Source organism: Amphiura filiformis, unplaced genomic scaffold (assembly GCF_039555335.1).
Source record: "Amphiura filiformis unplaced genomic scaffold, Afil_fr2py scaffold_25, whole genome shotgun sequence".
NCBI classification, from domain to species: Eukaryota; Metazoa; Echinodermata; class Ophiuroidea; order Amphilepidida; family Amphiuridae; genus Amphiura; species Amphiura filiformis.
This window is the reverse complement of record NW_027305489.1, coordinates 1543614-1567479: the sequence shown is the minus strand read 5'-3', so window position 1 is coordinate 1567479 and position 23866 is coordinate 1543614. Positions and strand designations below refer to the sequence as shown.

Here is a 23866-nt window from a genome sequence, read left to right as displayed (position 1 = left end):
TTGTGGGTGAAGGTGACAAAGAAGGTCAAATCGCAGGTCATAGGTCACGACAGATTCAGCTGGGATTTTCCCGGAACAACATTAGATTTCTGAATCATGATTTCAATGCTTTCCTGATTGAACGTTTGAAAATTTGGTATGTATTTTGTGATTTATGTATATAAATTATAATGCAGTACATCATGTCATCATTTGCATAAATTGCCATCCACACAATAAAATTCACATGTATTGTGTATTGATTGAGTAAACTTAAATTTAAACTTAAAGTAAGCTTAAAACTTTAAATTTATCTTTTACTTTTATCTTTAAGACTTCTTTAACATGTTTAAAGGGCATATATATTGCTTGGACAACATCATATCATTGGCAAGCTAATATTATGAGGACAATGAAAATGACTCCTTTTTTGAGAAATAATTAATACGTTTAAAATTGATATTCTGCAAATACCAACTTAAAGCCATATTTAATTATAGGTATCCCAGGCAAACCTTAGTTAACACATTTGCTAGTCAGCCAAATTCGCCGAAAATGTCAATGCATATTTACATAGAAATTTAAAACAACTGGCCGAAGAAGGAAACCTAGTACATAAATATGTTTTCTCTACTTCACTTAACCCAAATATATGATTTTTTATGGTGATAAGACAATCGCACATGGAATTTTAGAGGGATTTTGATAGCAGTTCCATTTAAAAAAGCTGCTATCATAATGAGACTAAGATCTAGAAACACCCCGAAATGCCGTTTTGGGGAATTTTGCTAGCTGAATCTTTTTGATGAAAGTCAATCTTTGACAAGATGTAACTTTGCTACGGAAAGTGCTATGAAAAAAAGGTTTTCAGTTTTGGCTTTGTTTACTCAAGGGCTTTAATTTGATATATATAAAAAGATGCAGTTTGATGGCAAATTTGAATTCACCTAGCATTCTGTCGGTCGGACATCCGGGCTATCTCTAGTCTTGGGCCCAAACTGCATGTGGCTCACGGTTTGTTGTGAACAACAGAAACCGGCTGTGAAGGAGGCTACATAGCGATGTTGCTGGAGTGACATTCAATTTCGGAAAAACGACACTTTCGACCATGGAATTTAATTTTAAGTTTGTCATTATATAAACGGTAAATCAAGTAAGTTTCTTTCACTCTGAAGACTTAGAAACGGTTGTTTGATTCCACTGACTATTTGCGATCGAAATTTACATTACACCAATGACAGAAATCATCAACAAAAATCGAATCAGGGACTTGTTTTCACTCGAACATCATCAACCGGAAGTGACGTGACACGGACCGACAGAATACCTACATATTATAACATTTTCATACAAAATAGATTAGCATTTCTTTGCCATAAAATGTTAGGTTTTATTGTCAGATATATCCCCTTTTAGTTTTGAGCCGAACATAACAACCACGGCAAAGCAAAGAAAATTGGAATTTACTACCAGCGCATATGTCGCCAATACATACCACTCATCGCACCATTATTCAGCTAAACTGTTGTCGCAGATAGCTTCACGTATTCGTTGTTTTGCGTATTGGCACCCCACTCACCATCTTTCTGCACCATCATGTCAAGGAACACACCACAGACTAGATTACCATGTGAAATTTGCCACAAGATAGGAGCCGTAAACAGACTGTGGGTTTATTGTTCTGATTGTAAAGAAGGAACCCACTCATCTTGTACTGGAGTATCCAGTACCCAACTTAGTCTTATCAAGCAAGCCAAACTGGACTGGTATTGCAAAGAATGCGCCATAAACTGTAATTTATGCAACAATTATGTTAAAAACTCATGCAAGGGACTACTCTGTGACCACTGCCAAAAATGGTTTCACAGTAACTGCGTGGGAATGGATGACGTTTCATATCACAATCTCACCAACACTACTTTTGAATGGAACTGCCCAGAGTGTGAAATTCTCGTTTTTAGTGACTCGTTTTTTGAAACATCAAGAAACAACTTGAACTTGACTGTTGACGACATCGCGACGGACACAGATTATCAACCAAGACATTCAAGCGTCAAGAAGAACATCAGAGCCTTAGTTATCAACTTCCAGAGTATTAAGAACAAGATAGCCGACATAGAAGCATTAATAGAGTTGTATGCTCCTGATGTCATACAAGGAACAGAGACCTGGTTAACGCCTAACATCAAGACATCAGAAATAATACCAGACAGCTACATCACCTACCGCAAAGATAGGTCGTCTGATAGTCATGGTGGAGTGCTATTTGCTCACAAGAAAGATCTGATTGTTACACACCGGCGTGAACTTGACAGTGACTACGAAATTTTATGGAACCAAATTGAACTTAAGGGGAGAAGATCTCTTCTTTTGGGGACTTACTACAAGCCTAGGCATGATGATAATGAAGCCGTTAAAGGGCTTGAGGACTCACTGGACAAGATAAATTCTACCAAGAAAACAATGGGCGTTATAGTGGCTGGGGATGTAAACCAACCCAACATAGATTGGAAATCCAACAGTATCATACCTGATCACTGGGCTTCAAAGGAAGTCGCAACCAACCTACTTCAGGTCGTAAGCTGAAAATGGTCTGCATCAGAATGTTTCTGAACCAACCAGAGGTAATAACATCTTAGGCGTGGTCCTAACAAACAGTGACAACCTAGTCGGAGCCGAAGTAGTGCCGGGAATTAGCGACCACAGTATCGTTATGGTTGACATCAACTTAGCCGCCCAGCGTAAGAAGATACCAAGGCGTAAAGTCTACATCAGAAACAAAGCTGACAAAGAGAAAATCCTGGAAGATCTAGGGAACTTCCAACAGACTTACTTCGGTGTGAAAGACCAAACTGTTCAAGCAATACGACATGATAGAGAAAGAAATCAAAGACGTGATGGACAAACATGTTCCAACCAAATTCACTTCCAATAGACTCTCATTACCATGGTTCGGCAGAGAACAAAGAGGCGCTTATGTAGAGCCAAACAGAGGAGGTATAACAAAGCAAAAGATCTGGGAATCCCAAACACTGGGAGGACTACACAGCCATCTCAAACAAGCTGAAAAAGAATCTTAAGCAAGCTAGAAACACGTATGTCAACAATCATCTCAAAGACACCTTGAAGAGAACCCAAAGAAGTTCTGGTCTTTCATCAAAAAAGTGCGGAAGGAAGAAGTCGGCATTCCGGCCTTGAAGGTTAACAACAGAATCCTAAGTGATAGTAAACAGAAAACTGAAGCATTTAGCCACCAGTTAAGCCAGCGTGTTTACAGAGGAAGAAAAACCGAAATTCCTGATCTGGGTGAGAGCCCTTACCTGACATGATTCACATAAAGGTGACTGAAGAAGGAGTTCTCAAGCTGTTACAGAACTTGGATCCGTGTAAAGCACCTGGTCCAGACCAGATACCACCTTGGATGCTTAAGTTATCAGCGCCGCGCTGGCTCCTGTACTAGCAGATGTTTTCCAAGATTCTATTGACCAAGGTATCACCCCACACCAATGGAGAAAAGCGAATATTACACCTATATTTAAGAAAGGGGATAAGTCAAAGCCAGAGAACTACAGACCGGTGTCCCTGACCAGCATCATAAGTAAGATCATTGAACATATCATCCACTCTCAAATAATGAGGCACTCGGACAGACATAGGATTCAAGCCTTGAAATAAGCGGGCGGGGAGCAAATTTACCCTCGTAAAGCCACTAATTGCTCCTGGTCCTTGTAAAATTCACATGAACCAGGAGCAATTTTCTAAAATAAATTGCTCCTGGTTACAGTTTTGCACTTGGTGCAGTCGTGCTGGTATGCTGTATTGTATATATGCAGAAAAGGATTTAATATTGAAACTTGCTCCTGTTTCTTCAGAAATTGCTCCTGGTTCTTGTAAAATCCCAGTGAACCAGGAGCAATGTTCAAAACAAATTGCTCCTGGTTCCAGTCTGCTTATTTCAAGGCTTGATAGGATTCTTACCAGCAAGCAACACGGGTTTAGAGCTCAGCATTCTACCGAATCACAGCTGATCCTGACAATCCATGACATAACAGCCAATCTGGAGAAAGGAAACATTGCCCAACTTGCTATCCTCGACTTTGCGAAAGCATTCGACAAAGTGCCCCATGAACGACTGCTGAATAAGATGCACTACTATGGTATCAGAGGCTCATTGCACTCGTGGATGAGAAGCTTCCTCACCACAAGGACCCAGCGTGTTGTCATCGATGGAGTTGCTTCATCTGATAAACAAGTCATTTCCAGCGTCCCTCAGGGGACAGTCATCGGTCCACTTGGATTTTTGATCTTCATCAACGATCTACCATGGAGAGTTGAGAACCATGTACGGTTGTTCGCAGATGACTGCGTATTATACACGTTTGGTAACACCGAAGATGAACTTCTCGCTCTTCAAGAAGATCTGAACCGACTTGAAGACTGGCAAGACCAATGGAAGATGAAGTTCAACCCAGGGAAATGTAAAGTCATGCAAATCACTACCAAAAGAAATCCCCCTAAGCCAAAGTTCAAATTTTGTGGAGAGGAACTTGAAGAAGTAAATGACCATCCATACCTAGGAGTTCAACTAGACAGTAACATGAAATGGACTTCACATATAAACCAAATCACAGCCAAGGCAAACAGAGCGCTTGGTTTTGTAAAGAGAAACCTCTGGTTCACCACCCAGGAAATCAAAGCCACAGCCTACACAACGCTCATAAGACCGACTTTGGAATATGCATCATGTGCATGGGACCCCACACCCAAGTAGACATCAAGAAGGTCGAAAGCATACAGAGAAGAGCAGCTAGATTCACCATGAACAACTACAAGAGAGATAGCAGCGTAACCAGTATGCTGAACACTCTGGAGTGGGACTCGCTGCAAGAAAGGCGTAGAAAATCAAGACTTGCCATGATGTTCAAGATCCAGAACGGACTCGTGGGCATTGACCGAGACACATACCTCACAGACTGCAACGACACCAGGACAAGGACATACTCAAGAACCAAACTGCAAAGGGGCAACGCAACCAAAGATGTTTACAAATACTCCTACTTCCCACGCATGACGACTACAGACTGGAACACCCTGACCGAAGACATCACGACAGCACCAACCCTACCCAGTTTCAAGAGGAGGCTCATAAAATAACTTTTTTCGCACACTCTCACATTATTCGCGCAGCGCACATTTCGACCTGACCTAAAGAAATTCCACCAAAGTTGGCGATAACGACTTTTGTTAGTTGAAACTGCCGACTCAACCGTATCCAGATCCAGATCCAGATCCTTCGGTCATGTTATGGTACGACCCTTTGTTGTGTAGATCACCGTCCCACACGCCGTGTACGTACTGTGTGTTACTGTTATGAACATCGTGTATGTGTTCGACTAATAATTCCATCGTAATAATAAAACGCCGGTTTACAGCGTTTTATTCAATATCTCGGATTTTGACAAAACTACACCATCTAGAGTCTTGATTTTTTTTTTTTTTTTTGGTTTAATAAAGTACAATATAATCGTGTAAAAAAATGAATTTTGAAAAATCAGTGAGGGCGTCCTCCTCAGCAAATGTTATAATATGGCTTTAAGCGGTGAGTTCCTTCGAACGAGACAGATTTGACCAGGCATGGAACTTAACTTTTTTTGCCAATCGGGCGAGTAGGTCCAAAAATTTACTCGTCCGAACAAAATTGTACCCGTCCGATAATCACGGCCACCAAAAATTGCTATCAGTGCAGTTTTTCGTGGGTCCATTTCTTCAACATAAACATGATAAAAGACTCGGCAGCCGCCGTGTTAGTCCGACGAGTAGGCGGGCGAGTAGGACACGGCCTGGCCTGAAGTTGCACACATAATCAACGCACTCACTTTCTGAAACTGTCGTCTGAAACTACAGAATTTCTGACATTCATAAAGCTTAACACACATTCACTGACATTAATTTAGGTCCAAATTCTCTGAAAATGTTGACTTTTCATGTTGACAGGGAATGTTGTGATGCAAAGAGGCTGCTGCATGATCCCCGATTTGGCAAAATTCCGGCAAAATTCTTCACTTTGAAGTAAACATCGTGTCGGCAGATTGTGAAGCTGAAGACCGGGCCGCCATTTTCCCCCTCAAACTGCTGGCAATAAAATCTGTGAAACGATCCCAAAATACATTTAAAACAATCTACCTCCAAACTAGGCCTTTAAGTAGTTTGAAATATTTTAATTTTATTTTTTTTTCTCTGGTTTTGCTTGTTTATTTCTGTTGAGGGCCTCTTATTTAGTTGTTTACTTCTAATTACCATATGAATGAGAAATTGTTTTGGAATGTTACATTCACCTGATGGGGTGATATATTTTATTTTATACTTATACTTTATAAATATACATGAACATGATAAAAGACTCGGCAGCCGCCGTGTTAGTCCGACGAGTAGGCGGGCGAGTAGGACACGGCCTGGCCTGAAGTTGCACACATAATCAACGCACTCACTTTCTGAAACTGAAATTAGTCACACATCAATAAAGTCAACATTTACTCAAAAGGATGAAATGTCCTTTTTGGAAGATTGTCAACATCTCATAATGTCCTTTTTGTAGGTCAAGATTGCCATTATGAACATCTCATACCTATAAGGGGCTGTTGGTGTAGCAAAGCGAGGAGGGTATATAGTTTAATTGTGCTAATTATAATATGGTGCAATTGCCTATTTGCCTCTCAAATCACTGAACTGTATTTACCATGAATAGGCCTACTCTGCTCTTTGTGGTAATGCTATGTTATCAGCATTGTATGATCATAACTAAATATGAAACAGAGTGTTAGGAAATGTGAATAAAATTGTTTCATCTGCACAGTGAGTGGTGTAGTCAGGACTTTTTCAGAGAGAGAGGGGGGACAAGGCAAATTTCTTTGGGGGGACATTGTCACAAATGGGCTAACAAATAAAAAGTACAACAAATTTATCCAAAATGGGCTAACAAATAAAAAGTACAACACCGAAAATGGTAAAAAATGGCCGAAAGGTACAACAAACTTGTCCAAAATGGGCTAAAAAGTACTGTAAATGCATAAATATCTTAAATATCAGGGCGGCCAGCATCAAACAGGGGCAAGACTTCTCACGGTGGATATGATATGGTGGCAAGAAGACTTATTTCGATCACGATCTAATTGCAATTTCAAGCCATTGATTTATATGGAAAGGATACTAAATATTATATTTCTAAATGATAATCTCCTCTCATACCATTAATCACATTAATTAAAAAATAATTAAAACAAAATTTACAAACCGCGAAAGACTCTGACCGCGCAAGACGGGTAATCGCTAGTTACAGTAATTCCATACTGGTCTTTTAAATATGACTAATTACTCAGCAAATAAGAATTATGATGGAAAATTAATAAACCTCCTTAAATCTGCAAAACACCCCCGTGAAAGCACCTACAGTGGGATATTCAATGATGGGGTTGGATGTTTTACAGCAGAAGATGTTGTAGGCTTATTGCTCAGCAGAAGATGATGAAGGCTTATTTATATTTGTTCCTTTTCAAAAACAAATTATGAACTTCAAGATTTGTTTTGTGTTTTCTAAGCTGGTTGGAAATATTCTTGAAAATTATTTTATTGGAAAAAGACTTCACTTTTATTTAAGATTTGGCCCCCTCTCAAGAGAGAGTCGAAACCAAAACAATGCGGTACAAAAATGCCTTGCGTCGCTAGCAGCCTAGCAGCATATCATTTGAACGACTGGTGGACATCGTTTTTTGCACGTTGTGAGCATACGTAAAGCGATCGACGATCGAGTAGTACATGTATAATAAACACTGCATACGGAGGGCCATCAACATTATAAAAAGATAAAATGATAATCATATTTTTTTATGATAAGTTCGGACGAATGTTATACATAAGTTTGTTTGAACTTCCAACTTTTGCACCAGTTAGGCCTTGAAATGTTACTCGCCAGTCGGGCTGGTGACTTTACTCGCCACTGGCGACCGGACGAGTGTAAATTTCCATGCCTGGATTTGACCTATAAAAAAGTTGATGTCATCATGAATTTGTGAAATGAGATGTGCCTGCTTTGAGAGAAGGGACTGTAAACGCTCTCAATGCACAGAACGTATAGGCCTACTGTTGTTGTTCTCAGAAAAAAAGTCAAATCAAGTGTTACAAATTTAATGGTTTTTAAACATATGGTCATGGATAAAATCAGCCGCTTCTTTTTTATATTAGTAAATTGTGATTTTACAGTTCATGTACATATGTACGGTATATCAAAATCATGAGAAATATTTGGGCTAAAAAAATAAAAAATATTTTGAGCTTAGAATTTGAGCGTGAGACTAGTATTAGTATCAGTGATCAATATTGTATTTATTATGCAAATAAACAATTTCAATGGCCTTTTGTTCGAACCTTCCCGATTTCTCATGGTAGAAGGTCGCATCATCATCATCAGTCGGCTGCGGAGCAGGCGACTACAAGCTTTCTCCAACTAATGCGATCTTGGGCAAGCGAAACAATTTTGTTTGGCTGCAGCATCCCTTCTGTATCTCCCAGGAGGTGCTGGACATACTGTAAGTACAGTGTGCGCGGCCGTCCCGGTTTCCTCTTCCCATGTGGTGGAATATAAAGCGCATATTCTTTCACAGGCTCGCCATCTTCAAGACGCAGTATATGGCCGAGAAATTTGAGTTGATGAATCTTGACTCAGAAGGTCACATATCATACACATTACACATGACTGAATGTCAAAAGAGCACATATCCATTCCAGGGCTCATGTGTATGTATTTATGACTCAAACATAAAATTTGGACTTGTATATACTACATGTCTTGACAGATCTGTTTCGTAAAGGCCGTTAGGCCCTCACTCTTCAGAAGACTCGATGCATAATTATGCATCGAGTCTTCTGAAGAGTGAGGGGCTAACGGCATTTACGTAAACCGATCTGTCAAGACATGTAGTATATACAAGTCCAAATTTTATGTTTAATAAGCTCCCTTTATGGTTGAGCACTTTACCATTTTTAGATGGTTTCACCTCTATTTGGAATGTATTTATGACTCTACATTTACTGTGACGTCACCAGTCTCCTGCCATGGAAATCAATTTTGCTTCAAACGGGGGAAGGACCTTACATTTGTATGAGGCAGCATTTTACAAACACAGTTTCTCTTTTTTCAGGAGAAAAACGAATAAAAAAATTGCAACATAATCTATATAATAATACGCTATTCTCTGTAGATCTGTAGGTCTGTAGATCTGTTTGTCTGTCTGTCTGTGACTGGTCGTACGGGGCCCAAACTTGGTGGGTGGGTGTAGTTCTGTCCTGGTAAGAAGAAGTTTATGTTCGTTAAGTCATCTGACCCCGGGTCCCCCTCCCAGGGGTCATCTGAGGTCAAATTACTAAAAATTGTTGTGTGAGGCAGTCGTAGGTCTTACAGGGCCCAAACTCTGTGGGTGGGTGTAGTTCTGTCTTGGTAAGAAGAAGTTTATGTTCGTTAAGTCATCTGACCCCGGGGCCCCCTCCCAGGGGTCATCTGAGGTCAAATTACTAAAATTGTCGTGTGAGGCCGTCGTAGGTCTTACGGGGCCCAAACTCTGTGGGTGGGTGTAGTTCTGTCTTGGTAAGAAGAAGTTTATGTTCGTTAAGTCATCTGACCCGGGGCCCCCTCCCAGGGGTCATATGAGGTCAAATTACTAAAAACTGTTGTATGGGCATGAAACTTGGTAGGTACAGACAACATTCGGAGCCAACATTTTGGAAGGTCATTTTGGGGTCATCTGAGGTCACCCAGGGGTCATCTGAGGTCAAATTACTAAAAACTGTCATATGGGCATGAAACTTGGTGGGTATACAGACAACATTTAGAGCCAAAATTTTGGAAGGTCATCTTGGGGTCATCTGAGGTCACCCACGGGTCATCTAAGGTCAAATTAGTAAAAACTGTCGTATGGGCATGAAACTTGGTGGGTACAGTCAACATTTAGAGCCAAATTTTTGGAAGGTCATTTTGGGGTAACCAGAGGTCATCTGAGGTCAAATTAGTAAAAACTGTCATATGGGCATGAAACTTGGTGGGTACAGTCACCTGCTGACCAATAATCGCGCCCGACCGAGAACCGCCAAATATGGGTAACCGCCTAGTAATTATATATTCTCTTCGAATGGATTTAAACTTGTTTTTGCAATAGATATGCCCTTTAAACATAAAATAGGAATGTAGTAAATTGTGAAATAAATGCATAGCCATATAGCTATATATTTAATATTTATGATCAACATGATCAAGGGATGGGCACTTGAAAAGTTAGACTTTTGTCTTACCATGCATGCCAGAGAAGACAGGTGAATAATATCGGCAGGTTACATGCTATTTGCGTGAGTCAATGGAGGCTACACACAATCGAATATTGAATTCATTATTTTTGTAGGTACAAAAGAAAAGGCAAACCTGGTTTCATACTTTCCTGCTGCTCTGATGATGATTTTGCTTCACTGCGCAGTCGACCTGAAACGCTAGCGGTGTAGTGACCATCGGCAAGCCGATATAAAATCGATCATTAATAATATCACTTTATATTGTTTTAAATCTCACACAAGATTGCAGGGAAATTGTGTTAAATTGAGAAATTCTGCATGATATAATTTGAATGTTTTTGACACCCTGTATGTGGTAGTATGAAACATAGAAGTTAAATAATGTCATTTGTAATATTATACTACATGTATGTCAAATTGTGAATTCATGAAAAGTTTAACCAATTTCTCACAACTTACTTGTTTAGCTGCGGCCGACATCTATTAGCCTTCGATGCCAACTCACTAATGTTACTGGGAGCTATGGAGGGGTCACATGATCTAGCCCGTTAGGGCTAGAATCACATGGCGCGATGAGCCGGTTGTACATGTATGATCTTGGAAGGTGGTGGTGTCCTCTGTCTTTTTTAGATCACTGTTGGTTCTCCTTATGTTAACTGCCTCCTTAACTCCTAATTGTTGTTTATCCTAATTGTGTTTATCCAGTCCAAATTCAACTCTTTCAAACTAATTTGAGTTGACCACCCTCACGGCCCTGCAAGGTGCTAACACTTCAAAGTGTTCATAGTTCTGGTCGCTAGGGTTCAAATCCCCGCACAGGCATGGAATCCTACGTAATATGTATCATGTTCGCTTCCATCTAGCGATCAATAACCTGAATAACCATTGTGTAATTCAATTCAATGGACAAGCTCATACACATGTGGTTCTTTGATGTCAATCGCATACAATATAACCCGTGATCAATAATGAGCGTTGGTCAAAAGACGAGCTTACTGAAGTGAAAAAGTATGTACATGCAGATTCATCATTTATGCATATTGCCTTGAAAATCATAAAAAGCAACTGCTTGATCAACCCAAATGATTTTATTAGCGTTATTTCTAAACCAAATTTCAAAACCACAAAGTGTTTTACCTGACTTTTGACCCAGAAATGAATGAATTTGATGAGAAATTGTGATGAAAAATAATATTTTACAAGTCAGATTCAGAAAGAAAATCTCATTACACACGTTAATTACATCACAATCCAAACATAGATGGTTAAGTTCATGGAGAATGTTACAAACTGTTGTATGTTTTGCCATATTGTTTTTCTATAGGGAATAATGTTTACTCGTTAAAATCGGACATGAAAACCTATCAAAAACACAACAAAAACGTGCATCGCTATTTGTATGCATGAAACAAATTATAAGAATTGTACAAAAGTGACCTAACACTTATCAAGGCTGTATCTTGAGAACGCGCATGGCCTGGTGCTAGAATCTTGGCAAGGACACTCTGGTGAAATAAAGAAAAATATATGTGATTGATTTTGTGTGACTTTTGAGCGTTAAATGTTTCAAAATTTAAAAATGAACAAAATGCGAGTAACTATGATGTCATCAACATGACCATTATATTTATGATAAATAATTATTTCGCCCTAAAAAAGAAATGGTAAACAAATGGTTTGAATACATAAATACGACCTTATAGTAACTGTATCTAGAAATTTGTGCAAGTTACTTGTCAATTTTAAGCCAGAAGCGAGCTTTTTCCTACGGTTACTGCCCAGCTCATTAGCGCGATATGGGATATTCTTTACCTCGAGTTTACTGCCCTCTGTTGACGACAGGGCTTCGAACTCTTATCAAGGCGATCTAAGAAGTGCAGGGCCGTGCCCTGTATACATGATGGACTATGGAAACAAAATCAATTTTGGTATGTGTGGGTATTGGGATAAGCTACATCATAAACACATTCATGTATCATGTAATTGCTTTAATATTGTTTACTGTAGATGGAAAATAGTAAACCATCAGGGTTGTCACTGATGGTGGAGGATGATGATATTTCATCATAAAAAGAGCAAAAAATTTTTTTTAGAGGGTGGTACCCTCAAAGCAGTCCTATTCCCTGATCTCTAGCGTTCACTAAAAAGATTCACTACGCTTTGATCGTCTTCAATATTTTAACCAGTACTTTTTTGGTCCTGGTGACACCCTGTAAACCACAATGGTCGCTTTGTGAATACTCTCAATCATCTGGGAATCATACAATGAGAGAATAATTTCAATCTATTGAACCAGATTCAAGGTGTTCAACATCACAACCCAGCTGAAGGTCTGACCTCAACGGTGGGTGCTCCAAGATATGTTTGGATTAATCTGGTTGAATAGATTGAAATTATTCTCTCACAATGGTAACTATTAAACTTTTTGTTTGTTTCACCCTGTATATTTGGTGTTACATAATCATTTTTGTAATCCTTACACAATAACCTTTCAGAATATACCCAGCCCTCGAATTAACCCACGGCACCCATGGCATTTTGCTGTGGGTGTCCATCCCCACTGCATAATGCCCTCAAAATATGTCCTTCACCCAAGGCAGTCACTTGCCGTGCCCTCTAATCGAAGTTGCTGTCGGTGCCCCAGCACAGCCCCTTCATTATAAAATCATCTATACAGACTCTTTGTGTGTGTTTTGTTCACTTTGCCTTGTATGGTGCCCTTCTCAAATTTTCAACAGTTGTCATGATGCGAAATATATTACAAATTTAAACTGCCGTGCTGCCTTGCCTTTTCAGTGAAAATCCAAGGCAATTTATCAACTTGCCCTCTAAAAAAGTTGCCATGCCCCTTCAGATCCTTAATTCGAGGGCTGAATATACCTTTATACTTCATATGTAAAGTTTTTGAGATACATTGGTTAAATTGTAAAAGGAGCCAGATTTCCCTGAAAATATATGTGTCCACTTAATTGCAATTTTTAGAAATTTAAGGTGCATTTTTTGGCTTTCAAAATTGCGTATTACATTTCTGACAGGCCTAGCATATGGTCTAAACAGCATAAACAGTACACAATAAGTATAAATTACAGATTCACATGTCTTTAATCTGTCAAAAGTAACCAATGTATTTTTGGTTTTACATTTATGTTTACAGAGTTTGATGTAGTCAGCAGAATAGATGAAAAAGCTGTATCGCAATTTTGCACCTCATTTTTAAAACTCTTCATTCATCAATTGATTGTGGATCAACATATTCAGATTTGTTTTCAAATATTTTTACACTTTATATTATTATATTTACACTTTACACAGTTAGCACTCTGACACTTCTACAAGATGGATCGAACAAGACAGTACAACGCAGCTTTGATGGACATCAAGGCCAACATTGACCAGATGGGGCCATATATATTGGAAGACATCAAATTCTGCTGTGGTAACATTGATGGGTTTTCTGCTAGTGAGTTGGAGAGTATCAAGTCTGTGACCCACCTGTACAAGAAGCTACAACAGTTGGATATGTTAAGTATTGACAACACCAAAGACCTCAAGGATATACTGTCAACTTGTAATCTGAATGCATGTGTGAAGAGATTAGAGAGGTAAAGACAAAATCAGGCCATAAAAAACATGTTTCCTTTCTGTGAACTTTTGAGACTTTTGTCAAAAGATTTCTTCAAGCAGAAAGCATTCATGTAACATTGTTAGGGAGAGAGGTTGTACATTTCATTCACAATATCACATTACATGTGTATTAGTGATGCGACTTTGAGCAAAATCAGTCACAACTCGGAACTAATGATTTTGAGATATAGCCAAACAAATGAAATATTTCATTTTGTTTCCTCTTGTTTTGAAAACTCTTTAATTGCTCATGGTTGTTCAATTTCAATGGGGTTTTCTGCAAAATGCAGCTTTGTAAATGATTTTTACTATACTGTAAGAAACTGAAAATTTCCGACTGATTTTGCTTGATTGAATCACACTTTAGAAACAAACATGATCAGAATTCATTATTGTGGCAATATGCATCATTATGGTTTTTGTATTGTTTTAGTCATTATACATGTATGGGCCATGATATGGGAGAGGTCCAATGAACGGGCCAATGGCTAAATTAAAAAACATTGAGTGTACAAGCCCTGTGGACACTGTACATGTATGTGTTTCAACTCGTTTGATAACCCAACTTGTCATTTAAAACTACATTGTATTCTTGTGAGCATTAAGGAATTACAACTATATTCTATCTTCACCTAAAAAGGGAAACCCTAAATAAATTGTTCCAGTCATCAGGACAATTAATTGTTTGCTTGTCCTCGGCCAGTACCTCAACCTAGAACAAAAGAATACTGACTTTAATTTTGGAAATTCTAAAAAAAGGTTGTTTTTTTCTATCAGAACTTTTGACATCCTTATCTAAACAATTTTTTTACATACTGTTTTGAAACATGAACTATTGTGATACAGTGCAGAAATAACCCAATACAAACCTACCGGTATTTATTTCATTGTTTATTAAGCTAATTAGAACATGATTTGGCTAAGGGGGCTATTATTTTTCTTGGAAGGGGGGGGGGGGTCCCAAATTATGAGGGGTCATACATTTTTGGAAAGAAAATGGGGGGGGGGTCATACAATTTTTGATGACCAAAATGTAGGGAGTAACAAGATAACCATAGATAGTGTGTATATTTTATTCAAAAAGACTGATTTCAATACAATTTTAGCCTGTTTATGGGGTAAGGTGTATTGGTGGTGGAGGTCATAAACAATTTTATTGACGCCGACTTTTTGTAAATTTGGGGCCCCCCTTCCGAAGAAAATGATAACCCCTTAAACAGAATATCATAATCTTTATATTCCAAATGACAACAGAAGGAAATAAGTTAATAATAAGGAAACCCAACATCCATGTTGAAAATTCACATAAAACTGAATTGATTTGTGGCCAGAAGTAAATTTTTATATTTTTAATTTTAAAATGTGACACAATATCTGGTCGGGGGGGGGGGCAAAGGCGACAAATTTGAAATTGATATAAAGGCAAATGGAGTAAAAAATAAGAACATTATATAAGAAAATACACATCACAAAACCTCAGAATGTTAAAACCAAGTGTGCTAGACCTTTATAGTGTTTTTTTTTTTTTCAGTACATGATAGCCTAATATAAGGTAAAAAAGTAACTCAATTTTCAAAAATACCTCCTTTAACCGCCATGGAACAGATTGTTGATTTGTTTGTTTTGCCCACTAGATATGAGAATGGAGGAGCACAAAGTGTACAACCTGTACAACAACCACATAGTCAAGGATATGGTGATGGACATTCATCTGTGACAATCCCTCCAAATATTAGACAAGCTGATGGTAAGATTTTATGCTGGCCACTCATATCCCGGGAGGGCACTCAACTTTGGAAGTGACGGTATGTGCCTGTCAATAGGCCCCCTCTTTTGAAGTCGACTATACCCGATTACCCCCTTTTTTTTTCTGCCTCCGCAGGAGGTAGATTTGCTTTGAAATTGACACCTAAAATGCCGCACATTGCGTGGCATGTAGGCCGATTGTACAAATTTATATTCTGACAAGTACTCTAATTTCCGCCCAATATCGAGAGCCCAATATATATCCCCCACCTCTCTGCGCCATACATAAATTCGCCTATCGCCATTTCCGAATGTTCAAAAGGTAATCACGCTTCCTCAGCATGTGCAATAAATTAGCATTAAAATTAATCTTATTCTATAGGGATTCTAGAAACACCTATCACGTGGCGACAATGGTGTGGGTCTATCAAGTTCATGAATTATGCATTAGAATTTTTTCAAACTCATATGTTGTATAATTGAAGACCGAATTAAAAAGACTAGCTTGTGTATGCCGTCCTGTCAACCAGACCAAAAATGCCATACTGCGCAGGTCAGCAACCAATCACGGCGCGCCTTTGTCATGACGTCAGACGCAAACTAGTCTTTTTTAATTCGGTCTTTAATTATTAGGTTGTAGCCTCAGCGCTCATCAGCAGCTTTATCGTTGAAGACAAGTTGGAAAACTGTTATGCTGTGACAATGGGAATACACATCAAACAAGGTTTAATTTCATGATTACATGAAATCTGATTATCAATGGAAAAACTTTGGCTGGTGAAGTTGAAGCTGACGTTCATGGCGACACTTTGGATGTGATAATTTGACATCATGGATTGTTTTGTGCAAAATTTGAGGTATTTTTGTGCCATTTAATACGCGGTGAGTCAGCAGGCCGACTGGCATGCAGGCTAGGCTCGACTAGGCCGCAATCATCGTGCATGCGTGTCTACATCAAGCAACCCTGGATCCTAATGAACTTAAAAATTATAGGCCTGTCTCCAATATTAAATGTTTTTCAAAAATTATGGAAAAATGTGTTATGTCACAGATGTTTTCCCATATGTCTACAAATTGTTTGCTGGAGCCTTACCAATCTGCTTACAAGCCTAATCATGGAACAGAAACTGCTCTTCTGAAAGTGAAAAATGATATTCTATGTGCACTGGACAACAAAAAAGCTGTTTATCTTGTATTATTAGATCTAAGTGCAGCTTTTGACACTATTGATTTTGATATTTTGAATGATAGACTTGAAAAATCTCTTGGCGTTAATGGAGCCGTGCGATCCTGATACTCTCCTACCTCAAAGGACGCAATAGCCAAGTTGGTATAGGTGGTGATTTTTCTAAAACTCAAACAATGGAATTTGGCCTACCCCAGGGATCAGTGGTAGGTCCTGGGATGTTTAGCTACTACGTACACATACCCACTTGGAAAACTGATCCAGAAACACAGATTGAACTATCACATATACGCAGATGATACGCAAATATATACAGAATTTGATCCCCGCATACCTGGAGATAGTGTAACTGCTCTTTTCAAATTGGAATCATGTATTGCTGAAATCAAGAATTGGATGAATGTAAATAAGCTTAAACTGAATGAAGATAAAACCGAATTCTTTGTTGCTAGCTCTGCATATAATTTGAAATATATATATGAACCAACTCTTAACGTATGTGGAACAATTATCAAACCATCTGATTCTGCATAACCTTGGAGTTCTTTTGATTCAACCATGTCTATGTCATCTCAAATATCTGCTGTCGCTCGCTCTTTAAATTATCATCTTCGTAATATAGGACGCATTTGCTGTTATATTGATAAAGATACTTGCAACCATGCTGTCTGCTCACTTGTTATTTCTCGAATTGATTATTGTAACTCTTTATTATATGGAACAACTGTAAAAAACACACAAAAACTACAAAAGATACAAAACAGAGCTGCCAGACTTGTTTTCAAGGCAAACCGTATGGAACACACCACTCCTCTGCTGAAAGAACTTCACTGGCTTCCAGTAAATGAGCGTATTACCTACAAACTACTCACATTCGCTTATAAAAGTAGACATGAAACAACACCACTGTACATACAAAATCTCCTAAAATCTCACACATTTTCTGATGGTATGTTCCACGATCACATGCTGATGGCAGTCTGCTTGAATGTAAAAGAACTCACACAACATATGGGAATAATGCCTTCTGCAATTCTGTGCCAGCTCTCTGGAACAAATTACCTGTAAAACTTCAGTACTTCACATAGTCTGGCCACTTTTAAATCTAATCTGAAAACCTATTTTTTATTTTTTTATTTTTTATTTTTTTATTTTTAAGTTGTACATTTTTACTGTAGCCTAAGATGTAGTGTAAGTTGTACTTTTAAGATCATTGTAAAGCGCTTTGTTCATACTTATGCTAAGGCGCTATATAAATTCTGTTTATTGTTGTATTATTGTATTGTACATCATAATAATAGGTTGAAATGATGGGATTGAAAGACCGGCTAGCTATTTGATTTCTCTGCATACGAGATGTATGTGCTGTGCTGTGTTCAACGTAAATACGGCATGTCATGATCATGATGATGTTGCATTTGAACTGCAATGTATGGTATGATACGCCTAGCCGCGCCTATGGCCGGCTTCATTGCTGTTCAAATACATGTACTAAAGTATTGCAATTTTATTGCGTTGATATAATTCGGAATAATTCGTTTTAAAGTAGGGCCTATTTGCTTCCCCAATTCCCATGCGTGGTTGGTCATGTTGGTTGTATGTATGTCAGTTTTTTACATTCTACTGAGTACTGTTGCAATATTTTTGCATGTATACCCATGACCGTTTCAAGACTATGACTGAGAAATTTGCTTTTTGTTTGTTAAGATAAAACTAAAAATAAAATGCAAGAATCATCTTTCCCCACACAACCTTCTTACAAACAAGGTGTTGATATTGGCCCTTTCGATGCAAAACAAAGCACAAATGAAGGAAAGAAAACAAAACAATAATGTTTTTGATTTTTTATTCAATTACACATACAAAAAAGTAATGGCCTATGAAAAGACCCCCCTAAATATAATAATACTAATATTATTTTAGTCCTGAATACAAAATATAATAAACAAGCATAAAAGAATCTGATACGAAAATTTGTTACTCTGAAACGTTACAATCGTAATTTTCAGTCAAAAAATCCACAAGAAATGACTCTTGATACAACTTAGGCCTATATTTAAAAAACAGAAAGCGGCTGCCTGCATCTGGAACTCTTCATATCTGAAAGTTTGAAGGTCTTATTTCATACATCAGAATTATCTGCAAGATTGCAAGATGGCTTTAGGTGACCGTGGCCCTATTGGCTAATGCACAAATTTAGATTTTCTTTCTATTTAAATAATACTATAGTATGTTAAAGCTTATGCCCTGTAGATTACATTCGGTTCTTGAGATATGGCGCGAAACCAAAACAAAAAATTGGCAACAACTTTCTTTTTATTTTCTATATTTTGACAAGTCCAGTTGCCAGATGATTTTCTAATTACATGCATGAATTATGCAAAGTAAAGATTTCAGATAATCAGATACAATTAAAAGAGCTATGGCACTGAGGCATGGTACATGGGTAGAACACACACTATACTACAAAATTACGGGTGCGTTTTGGCAAATTTCAATTTGCATAATTAATTAGGGCCACTTATTAGAAAAGTTGATTAGGGCCCTAATTAAGTATGCAATTAAATTTGCCAAAGGCATCCATGTGTTTTATATCTTATTTTGTAGCCGATCTGAACATTTTACTTTGTATAATTCTTGCATATATAATTAGAAAATAAGGCCTACCTGACAACATTGCATAACAAAAATAAAAGAAAGTTGTTGCCAACTTCTTGGTTACGTGCCATTTTGACAGGCCATATTTTGGTAACCGAATATCCGATTAAAATAAAATTTTCAGTCTTGTAATCAGGAGAGAATGGGCTCACATATTTCAATCAGACAAATATCTATATCCAATAGTGTTACGTACCTTAAAGCTAGTATTATATAAGTGTCTCCTTAAGGGCTGGGGTATGAGCGTTTGGACAGTATTTATTGTGGGACATTAGAGCACATCAGACATATCGAATTGCATTCTGAATACGAAGAATGTCATTCTGATATCAAATAATTTTGATTTTTGAAATTCGCAATTTAATACACATTTTATGGCAAATCATTAAAATTGATATTTTTGATATTTAACAGTACTTGAAGTAAACTTTATAAATCTGATGATTTATACTTAAAAAGTGTATGTAGGTGGGATGAAAAGCCGACGATCAATTGAAAATTTTGACCTTTCATTATTGAAGATATGGATTTTTCCCCAAAACACCAAACAAAATTAGGTCTTTTTGGAAAAAAAATCCATATCTTCAATATGAAAGGTCAAAATGTTCAATTGACCGTCGGCTTTTCCTCCCTGCTACATACACTTTAAGAATATGTCATTAGATTTATATAATTTACCGAGGACTGTATTATATCAAAATTTGCAAAATATCAAATTTTTATAATTTGTCATAAAATTTGTATTATATTGTGATTTTCAAAAATGAAAATTATTTGATATCAGAAAGACATGCTTCAGATTCAGAATGCAATTCGATAGGTCTGAGGTGCTCTCATGTCCACAAAAAATACTGTAAAACATAATAAATGCTAATTTTAGATCCCTTAACTAATAACAAAAGGTGCCCACTGGTATCTTGGAGGCATTGTCTTTTTTAAAGACATTTCTTGTTAAAGTCATACCCGATGACCCCCCCCCTTTTTTTCAGTTGCGGCTACCCAATGACCCCCTTTTTTTGGTTGCGGCTACCCAATGACTCCTTTTTTCTAGATTTTCTAGAATAGCATCATCAAAATGCCAAGAAATAATGCTGAAACTTTCAAATTTTGCTCAATTTTTTCAAAATTATGCCGTAATTTTTCAAAATTTTGCTCCATTTTTTAAAAATTTTCGATCCAATGACACTTTTTTTAAAATCTTATACTCAATGACCCCCTTTTTTCAAAATATTGTACCCAATGACCCCTTTTTTATTTTGTTTGTACCCAATGACCCCTTTTTTAAAATAACGCTTTGTACCCGATAGGCCCCTACTTCGTGATGCCGGTAGGCACATACATACCCGTCACTTCTAAAGTTGAGTGCCCCCGGTACTCATATAAAGGCTACGTATGTTACTTATCAGTGAGACCCGCTGGAAAACTGCAAAATCATACAATTTCAAATTAACACAATTTAAGCCATTTCTGAGCTCTCAGCCCATGGCAATTTGACCATTTTTCAAAGCCTGGATTAGCGTCTCTGCTCATATAGCGGTACGTTGTTTAAGTCATTAGGTTAGGAGCCAATTATTTCATCAAATATTGTGGAATGTGATTTACTCATACCAATCATTTAAAAAAAGTCCACTTTTCACAAAATTGCCCCCTCCCCTTGGAAAAAAAGTCCACTTTTTCAAAATCAGCACCACGCCCCCACTCCTTTTTATATAGTCGGCAGATTAATGCACAATTAATCTTATTAGGTGCTCAAACTTATATGTGGTGTGGTGCACTATGCTTGCAGGTTCGCGCAACAAAGCAACTGCAAATGATTTTATTAAAAAAGTAAATTAGAATCTCTTGAATATGACAGATCAGCCTCTTCAATTGTCCTGAGCGCAATGTTGTTAAAACTAGAGTCATCAAGATGATTATAACGAATAAATGGATTTCTGCATGTTAACTATATGCTTTGTCAGATTTCTCTTGAAGTAATAAGGTTATGACATGAGTTTTCATTTCATGTTTATTTGACAAATCAACTGACATCACAAAATACAATAGAAAACAAGAAATCAAGCAAGGAACAACATAATCAGACAACTAAATAATGAGATGTTAGGATGACCTATAAAGTCTGGCTAACGGTGCAAACGTAATTCCAATGGGGTCCCACAAACAAAACAAACAGGTGCCCAGAACGTGGAAAAGAACAAAACAACAAAAAACAAGAGGGACCAAAGGTTAAACAATGTCAGCAGACTCATGGATCACTCTGGCATTTCTCAAGGTGCTTCTTCATGGTAGACTTAAAAGTACATTTATCAGAAATAGATTTAATGTGAGAGGGCAAATTATTCCAATCCAAGGTAGCCTGGTAAAAGAATGTGTATTTGGCATATGAACCAATCCTTGGTATTTGGAAGTTATTATTATAACTCTTGTGTTGCATGGAATTATTAATCACTATAATCAAATTAAGTATTTCTTGGCCAAACTGGAACATGCGTGTTGCGTTCATGTAGTGTACTAAACGTGTACGCAGTGTAAGGCGTGTGTATACTTTCTTCTGCACCAGTACCACGCTATGTGCGCGTGTATTATCGCGGAGCCACTAGCGACAAGCGTTCACAGTGTTCCAGTTTGGCCACTGTGAGTTTGGCCAAGAAATACTTAATTTGATTATAACACAATAGACTGTTATCTACAATTGTCTTTCTTGTCAATCGTAGTAACACTCATTTTGCTTTTTTTACAGGACCTATCATACAAGCAGAACAAGATGGTGAGTGCATTCCTTCACTCTTTCTCTGTCCATCTATCTATCTGTCTGCAGTGGTGTAGTCAGCACTTTTTAGAGGATGGGCAAGGGGAAAGACAGCTTTTAAGGGGGGGGAAGCAAACTTTGATGAAAATGGGCTAAAAATACAAAAAAAAGGCCTAAAAATATTAAATATCAGGGCTGCCAGCATCCCACAGGGGGGCAAGAGGGGGACAGACTTCTCACAGGGGGGCTGCCCCTGGCTGTGCCATTGTCTGTCTGTATTAATCTACAGGGTCTATGATTAATCCCTCTCTCTTTTCTGTCTTAACTAGTTCACAGTCAACATAATAATTATAGTAAATGGTCATTGCTTTCCCCCTCTGTGCTGACAGTGAATTTTTAGCTCCACAGCCTGTAATGTGGCCCTAATTTCAGTTCATGATTAAGCCCCTGTTTTGCACGAAAATCAGGTTTTGGTTACTGAAGTTCGGCGCCCCTTACCAAAGTTTATGTTTATGGGTTTTGGCCCTTATCAAGACTCCCTTGAGGTGATAGACCAGCAGTGGAAAACACCACCTCCTGCTACATGTACTAATGCAAAAAGTAGTGAGAACATTTATGGAAAAAAATCAGCCGCATACTTGTTTTGTAGTGGCTGAGGCATCCTGTTCTATCAAGTTGTGCATACAGCATTTGATCCTGATCAGTTTTAATGACTTTTCATTATGGACACATTTTTTCCTCTCATTCACAGATTTGAGCGAAGCATTTGACATCATTGTAGAAAACATTGGACGTGATTGGCGTAGATTGGCAAGAAGACTGCCTGGAAGGAAGATCACAGAAACCGAAATTGAGGTTCTTACTGATAGACATAGTAGAGATCTGAGGGAACAGTCTAGGGGGGTGCTACTTATGTGGAAAGAAAAGAATCCAGATCAAGCAAAAAAGGAAACCCTAGTCAAGGTCTTAAGACAATGTGAAATGAACTATATTGCGGATCGTGTAGAAGGATGGCAGATTAGATGAACTGACATATAGTTGCAGAGTTAAAGAAGACTTTTTCAAAACTTGTTTGTCCACCATCCCAATGTTACACTTATTATTATACTATGTATGATCAGCTCGTAATAGGCGGGAATTGTTCGGTTTTTGTTACTGAGCGAATTAACAAGAGCGTGCGTCAGTCAAACAGTGCACAAAACGCAGTTTTCATAGGTGCTGTGCCCAGCTGTGTGTACGCCATTCTATATTAATCCAAGATGTTATGAATCCTGCCTTTTATAAGCTGATCAGAGTATAGTTACAAGCCGACGACGAACGTCGGCTTGTACTGTCTTCTTCCAAATCTTCTTACAAGCCGACGTCAAACGTCGGCTTGTGCTGTCTCTTCTCAATTCTTTCTTAAGTTAGGCGTGCAGCCTAACTTATTTCTTTCTCGCTATTACTTTCTTCTTCTTTCTTCTCACAATTTGCTACTACTTCCACATCCTTGATCGGATTTCGACCAAACTCAGTCACAAGCAGTATTGGGTAACTGGCTACAAAAGTTATGGGTTGTTTAAAGTCAGAGGTCATCCAAGGGGTCACAGGGG

General features: G+C 38.0%; 1 protein-coding gene across 1 annotated transcript; it reads left to right on the top strand.

The window, feature by feature from the left end:
• Window positions 1-23: 23 nt before the first annotated feature.
• LOC140143677 (FAS-associated death domain protein-like) lies at window positions 24-23589 on the top strand. Its single transcript, XM_072165497.1, has 5 exons — window positions 24-136; window positions 13624-13913; window positions 15570-15682; window positions 22266-22292; window positions 23026-23589. The coding sequence occupies exons 2-5, from the start codon at window positions 13648-13650 to the stop codon at window positions 23298-23300; spliced, it is 681 nt and encodes a 226-aa protein (XP_072021598.1). The 5' UTR covers window positions 24-136; window positions 13624-13647; the 3' UTR covers window positions 23301-23589.
• The last annotated feature ends 277 nt before the right edge of the window (window positions 23590-23866 follow it).

What these genes read in the sequence shown, in the direction of transcription:
- LOC140143677 (XM_072165497.1), top strand. Translation starts at nt 13,648, where the DNA reads ATGGATCGAACAAGACAGTACAACGCAGCTTTGATGGACATCAAGGCC. An exon ending in TGTGTGAAGAGATTAGAGAG is followed by an intron (nt 13,914 to 15,569) that starts GTAAAGACAAAA and finishes TTTGCCCACTAG; the next exon opens with ATATGAGAATGGAGGAGCAC. An exon ending in AAATATTAGACAAGCTGATG is followed by an intron (nt 15,683 to 22,265) that starts GTAAGATTTTAT and finishes CTTTTTTTACAG; the next exon opens with GACCTATCATACAAGCAGAA.